This window comes from Penaeus japonicus, unplaced genomic scaffold, assembly GCF_977035675.1.
Source record: "Penaeus japonicus unplaced genomic scaffold, GWHDUDI00000001_assembly GWHDUDI00000031, whole genome shotgun sequence".
NCBI lineage: Eukaryota > Metazoa > Arthropoda > Malacostraca > Decapoda > Penaeidae > Penaeus > Penaeus japonicus.
The window spans coordinates 21,293,428-21,299,832 of record NW_028234433.1 but is presented as its reverse complement, the minus strand read 5'-3'; the positions used below and the strand labels follow the sequence as shown (position 1 = coordinate 21,299,832).

The 6,405-nt window shown below is 37.7% G+C and overlaps 2 protein-coding genes across 2 annotated transcripts in view; one reads left to right on the top strand and one right to left on the bottom strand.

The window, feature by feature from the left end:
- The window catches only part of Spx (Spliceosomal protein on the X), a 3,708-nt gene extending 2,644 nt beyond the window's left edge, over nt 1-1,064 (top strand). The window contains exon 4 of the mRNA XM_043035139.2: nt 1-1,064. This exon is cut by the window's left edge and continues 144 nt beyond it. Within this exon, the coding sequence (XP_042891073.1) occupies nt 1-918 (918 nt within the window). The 3' untranslated portion in view covers nt 919-1,064.
- On the bottom strand, nt 1,065-6,126 carry LOC122265731 (uncharacterized). Its single transcript, XM_043035140.2, has 5 exons — nt 5,912-6,126; nt 5,184-5,258; nt 3,194-3,453; nt 2,665-2,908; nt 1,065-2,371 (listed from the first exon to the last, which is right to left on the bottom strand). Exons 1-5 carry the CDS (start codon nt 6,059-6,061, stop codon nt 1,811-1,813), a joined length of 1,290 nt encoding a protein of 429 aa, XP_042891074.2. The 5' UTR covers nt 6,062-6,126; the 3' UTR covers nt 1,065-1,810.
- Nucleotides 6,127-6,405: the final 279 nt, after the last annotated feature.

Genomic DNA, 6,405 nt, shown 5'->3' with positions numbered 1-6,405 from the left:
AAGGACAGCAAGGGTGAGCGCCATGGAACAGCCGCAGAACGTCTCTTGGCGGCACAGAACCCTCTCTCGCAGGCAGACAAGCCTCACCAGTTGTTCGCCGATGCACCTCCACCACCCACACAGTCTGCACCACCTCCACCTGCTCCCCCACCTCCTCCAGCATCTTCAGGGGTGACCTCAAGCGCGCCACCTGGAATGTCTGTGCCACCCCCGGGTATGCTTGTGCCACCTCCACCACCCGTACCACCCCCACCCGGCACTTCAGCATCTGTGCCTCCACTGCCCAATGCGCCCCCCACCACATCTGTACCTCCACCACCAGGGTCTGCCCCACCTTTACCCCCCATGCCACCACCCCCTTCCAAGCCCCCACTACCAGGACAGCCACCCCTCCCTCCTTCAGGTCCTCCTCCAGTATCGGGCGGGAATACAGGAAATTCTGGTCCAGTTCCCCCCTATGGGTATCCCCCAAGGCCTGGCATGCCCCCTCCACCATGGCAGGGAGGACCTGGGATGCCCCCTCCCCCAGGAATGCCTCCACCCCGACATGGCCCTCCAGGCATGCCTCCTCCTCCAGGCATGCGTCCACCACCCCCTGGCTGGAGACCCCCTCCCCCTGGAGGACCTCCTGGACGTCCACCTTTTGGAAGACCACCTTATCCCCCTCGTGGTCCTCACGGACCGCCACCTATGCCAGGAATGGGACCCCCCATGCGTGGCGGGCCCCCTCTCCCTCCTGGCCCACCACCAACAGGTGGCCCCATGCCCCCAGGTCCACCTCCACGACCTGGCATGCGACCTCCACCACCTGGAGTGCCCGTGTCGAGTGGGCCAAGTGGACCTCCTCCCCCAGGGATGGGACCCCCTCCCCCACCTAGGCCACCTCTGCCACCTCCACCGCCAGGGGGTGAGAAGTGATCGCAATGGCTGTGCTGCATAGGGCATGTCACTAGATTTTACCTTCTCCTTGCCTTCAGGATAAATATAAAATGTATTTAGATTAAGACCACATAGGGTTTTCTTTTCTTTTTCAATATTTTTTGTGTATAAAGAAAACAATAATATATATTTGTTTTTTTTCTCCTCAAGATTCTCTTTATTATTATGATTACAAACAGAAGTTATGAGTGCTCTTCACAAACTTTTAAAAGTTTTATTCTTATGTTTATTGGCCCAGAAGATTTTTTTTTCTCTCATAAAGTGTTGTTGGTCTAAAACATGAAATGTTAAAGATTAGAAGAATTATTATTAGACCACAATACTAAAGTCAAGAAAGATCTGATTATACCATAAAATGCAGTATTTTTCTATTTTTCTTATTCAAAATAAAAAGGGATAGCAAAAATAATATTGATAAAGTATCAGTCTACATAATTATGGGAGTGGTAGAACGAAAACTTACTTTTTGTAACTTGAAATAAATAATGATAATTTTACTTTGGATATTGCAGAAACAAAAAAAAAATAACTTCATGGCTTATACTTTCACAAAATGATTTTGTTAGCAAGATGAAAAGACTTTACTTGACAACTAACAAAACAAAGTAAATGAAATTGCAGATTCATTATTAAATACATGCAAGATCCACTACCACGTACTCCTTGCATTTTTCTCAAGAAGTAGAGTGAATGACTGGATGAATAGATGCCTTCTTGAGAAAACAAAACTTAAATTTTTTTTTCTACTAATCTCAAGAAATATGAATTTACATAAGTCTTAACTGAAACAATGAATGATTTCGAGAATGTAACTGTTATTTACATCTCGAGACAAGCTTCTTGTGATCAAACAGAGTAGTGAACAAATTCATCACAGTTTGAGAGGCGTCTCATCCTTTGGTTCAACTACAGATGAACTGCCTTTTGGTTTGGCAGATGGCTTACTTATAAAATTATCCGGTGACTTTTGGGAGGAGGAAATTATTAAACATTCATCTGGTTCACTAGGTATTTCATGCACGATATCTTCTGTAGAAGCAGGGGAATCATGGATAATAATGTCTTCCACATAGACTGGGGAGTCATAACCTGTAATATCTTCCACATAGACAGGAGAATCATTCAGAATGATTTCGTCCACCATAGCAGGTGTATCATCATCCAATGGAGTCAGCGATCCACACACCAGACTGTGATCTTGTTCCTCGGGGACTTTTTTCACCGATTCATTGCGTTCTTGACTCGATAGTTCTTGTTCTTGAGTGTCTGGTCGACCTGTTGACACAAGAGATGGGTCTCCTTTCAGTTTCTGAATTTCGATGTTGCTTATTTCTATCAGACGATCGAAATAGCTCATGCTTTCATTGATCTTGGTCCACTTTCGCTCATAAGCACTATAGGTCTCGGAGATGATCTGTTCCTCCTCTTCAGTCTGAGTAAAAAGAAAAACGACGGAAATTAAAACCTTTGGAAAAATTCGTTTCGCCAAGACTTTTACAACAAATCCTCAACAAACCGATTTGTTTGTCCAGACGTACAATAAGTTTACATGAAAAATGAAGAAATCGAAGACTTCAACAGTTCGTTTAAAACAAAATGATTATTTCGACGAGACATTCACAATATGTTCACATCAAATACACTATTCAGCAAAACTTACGATACGTTCACAATGAATAGGGAAATAATGTCTAAAAACGAGATCTTAGAAGGCAAAATGCACACCTGTCGATAATGTTCGTCGATTTTCTCCATGACAGCTTTCTCCTTCGAACTTAATTCCGTGCAAATTTCTTTCAGTTCTTGAGATCTTTCCGTTATTGACTGGATCTTCTTGTCCAAAGCTTCATTCTCCAGTTTCAATTTATTGATTTCATTCTGGTAAATCATCAGTTTCATGTTCTTCCTCCTAATCTTCACATTTTCTTGTTCACTCTTTGCCAGTCGCTCTTGATATTGAGCAATGTTCCTGTAATCAAAATTGATTTTTGACATTTTGTTTAATCTCATTCACTCACATACTACAATTCTTCAATTCTCTTCTTCTCTTCTCTTCTCTCCTCTCGCTCTACCTTATCCGCTTGTCACCATAAACCTGTCAGAGTCAGTAAGCCTTTCGAAATCTCCCCCCCTCCTCTCCCTTTCTTTTCTTTCTTTCTTCCTCCATTCTGCCCCCTTCCCTACCCCCACTCCTCTCTCCCCCTCGCCCCCCCCAACCCATCTCACACAAACCAAACAAAATGGCGCTCCTTACCTCTCGACTTCCTCAACCAACGGCCTCGTCTTGTCAACCGCTCTCCTCGCCATCTCCAGTTTAATCCATCGAGCATGCTTCCTCGTCTCCATCTCGTTCAGTTTCTTCCGCAAAACGCTCTTCTTCTCCCGTACCTCGTTGACTCGCGCCTTCGCCAGTTCCAAGGCTAAGCTCTTCGCCTCCGTTTCGGCTTCTGCCAAATACAGTTTTTGCTTCACGGCCGCAACCTCGCTCGACTCCGCGGCTTCTGGTTGAAGTTCCTGTTGAGACGATGAGTTTATGTTATTGCTCTTATTGTATGATTATTATTGTCATTCATAAAACATCGCATTGATTTCTTGTATTACTTATAGAAGGATGATTGTATATGATATAACGTTTATCAATTTCATACTCATATTATTGGGCTACTTATTACCGTCTTCCTTGATACATTCAATCATATTAGCATTAAGATGGATCATTAGATTTATCAAAACCTCACAATATGCATAAAATTGAACGAATCTTATAATTGAGCTTGAGGGTAGTAAATTAAATTAATGAAGAATTTAATTTCATGATAACTTGTATAAAGTTTGTCCTTAGTATGCAAAGTACACGAAAAATAATACACACACACACACACACACACACACACACACACATATATATATATATATATATATATATATATATATATATATATATATATATATATATTATACATATCGATAAGGGTCGTAAAGTTTAACGGAAATTCTATGTAAAAGGACTCCAAAAACACTCAAAATGCATTTGATATATAGGCTTACCGATCCAATATAGATATACATTACAAAATGTACAATTATACAATACACACTTCTTAACATACTCACTAATAAACATATAGTTATCAATATCACTGATCGTTGCTTTTATCATTAATCAATAAACGTATCACACAAATATCACTAATTATGTAATAACAATATCATTAAGAATATCACTGTTCATATCACAAGAGCACTAACCATATCATTATCATCACTAATTAATCACACTGATAATATCCAATACCAATATAACAATAACAATAATCATTATAGTATAACAATAACACATTAACGCACTGGCTATCGGTAACACTAATCAACATATTTATCATCAACACTAATTAACACCTTTATCATTAACACTAATTAACATATTTACTAGCAACACTAATTAACATATTTATCATCAACACTAATTACCATATTTATCATCAACACTAATTAACACATTTATCATTAACACTAATTAACATACTTACCATCAACACTAATTAACACATTTATCATAAACACTAATTAACATACTTAGCATCAACACAATTACCATACATACCATCACAGTCATTAACATACAATCCGTAAACAATGCCAACTGACACACATTGACCATCAGCAACACTAATTAAAACATTAACCATCAGCAACACTAATTAAAACATTAACCATCAGCAACACTAATTAAAACATTAACCATCAGCAACACTAATTAAAACATTAACCATCAGCAACACTAATTAAAACATTAACCATCAGCATCACTAATTAAAACATCAACCATCATCAACACTAATTAAAACATTAACCATCAGCAACACTAATTAAAACATTAACCATCAGCAACACTAATTAAAACATTAACCATCAGCAACACTAATTAAAACATTAACCATCAGCAACACTAATTAAAACATTAACCATCAGCATCACTAATTAAAACATTAACCATCAGCAACACTAATTAAAACATTAACCATCAGCAACACTAATTAAAACATTAACCATCAGCAACACTAATTAAAACATTAACCATCAGCAACACTAATTAAAACATTAACCATCAGCAACACTAATTAAAACATTAACCATCAGCAACACTAATTAAAACATTAACCATCAGCAACACTAATTAAAACATTAACCATCAGCAACACTAATTAAAACATTAACCATCTGCAACTAATTAACATACTGACCATCCTTGCAAGCCGGTTTGGTTGACATATGTTTTGGTCATTCTTCTTCTGTTTCTTCTTCTCTTCTTTATTTCTCTGGTGGTCAAAGATGTTCAAAGTATTATTTAAATGAAGCTGAATGTCATTATTTATTTCTTAATTGAGGTTAGAAAAGGTGTAGATGTGATGTATGGTTAAATTATTGTTTTGTTTTGTTTCGTTGTGTGTGTGTGTGTGTTTGTGTGTGTGTCTGTGTGTGTGTGTGTGTGTGTGTGTGTGTGTGTGTGTGTGTGTGTGTGTGTGTGTGTGTGTGTGTGTGTGTGTGTGTGTGTGTGTGTGTGTGTGTGTGTGTGTGTGTGTGATAATAATAATCATATAATGTCTATTGTGAATATAATGGTAATAATAACAACAATAATAACAGTAGTAAAGAGGGCACTAATGCTATTATTAGTAGGAGTAGTAGTAGTAGAAGTAGGAGTAGATGTAATAGTAGTAGTCAGTGACAATAATAATAATTATCATTATTATTGTCCTAAAAGGGATAAAACTCCCTTGTTTTGATGAATTAAAACCCAATGTTTTCATTTCCTAGAAACAACAACACATAGCCCTTATATTCATGAAAATACATAAAATATCACATGAAAATCATCAAATTACTCCTAAACACAAATAATTCCCGTAAACAATGAAAAACAAAAACAGACTCAACGGAAAAAAAGACTAAAACACGTGCCATCCCCTACCCGTGACTCTTCAAACTTCTCTAAAGCAAAATCACATTTCTTTTCAAGCCTTTTCAATGACTTTTCTATTTTCTCCATTTCTAAAGCTTTGTTGGCCTCTTCGTCTGCCCATGATTCATCCATTTGTGCTTCAGTTATTCGGCTATTCATCACGAAAAAAGGATGGAATGAGCTTCCTTGTTCTGTTGGATTTTGATTAAGTATTTTTGGGGTCGAAAATATATCGAGTAAAATTTGTTGTTTTAAAATCCTTTGGGTTATTACGTCTTCTTGTTGTGTTGTTATTTTTTACTATTATTGTCATTGTTATTATCTGTAAGATGGTCATAATAATTATTATAATTATAATAATGGTGATGATGATAATGACAATGGCGGTGATTATAATCATTATCATGTCTGTTGTTAGCATTATTGGCATTATTTTTACTTGCTATTATGATTACCATTATTGTTTTCACTATTACTATCATGATAATTTTTGTCATTATTAT

What these genes read in the sequence shown, in the direction of transcription:
- LOC122265731 (XM_043035140.2), bottom strand. Translation starts at nt 6,061, where the DNA reads ATGAATAGCCGAATAACTGAAGCACAAATGGATGAATCATGGGCAGAC. An exon ending in CAAACCGGCTTGCAAGGATG is followed by an intron (nt 3,454 to 5,183) that starts GTCAGTATGTTA and finishes TCGTCTCAACAG; the next exon opens with GAACTTCAACCAGAAGCCGC. An exon ending in TCGACGAACATTATCGACAG is followed by an intron (nt 2,372 to 2,664) that starts GTGTGCATTTTG and finishes CTTTTTACTCAG; the next exon opens with ACTGAAGAGGAGGAACAGAT.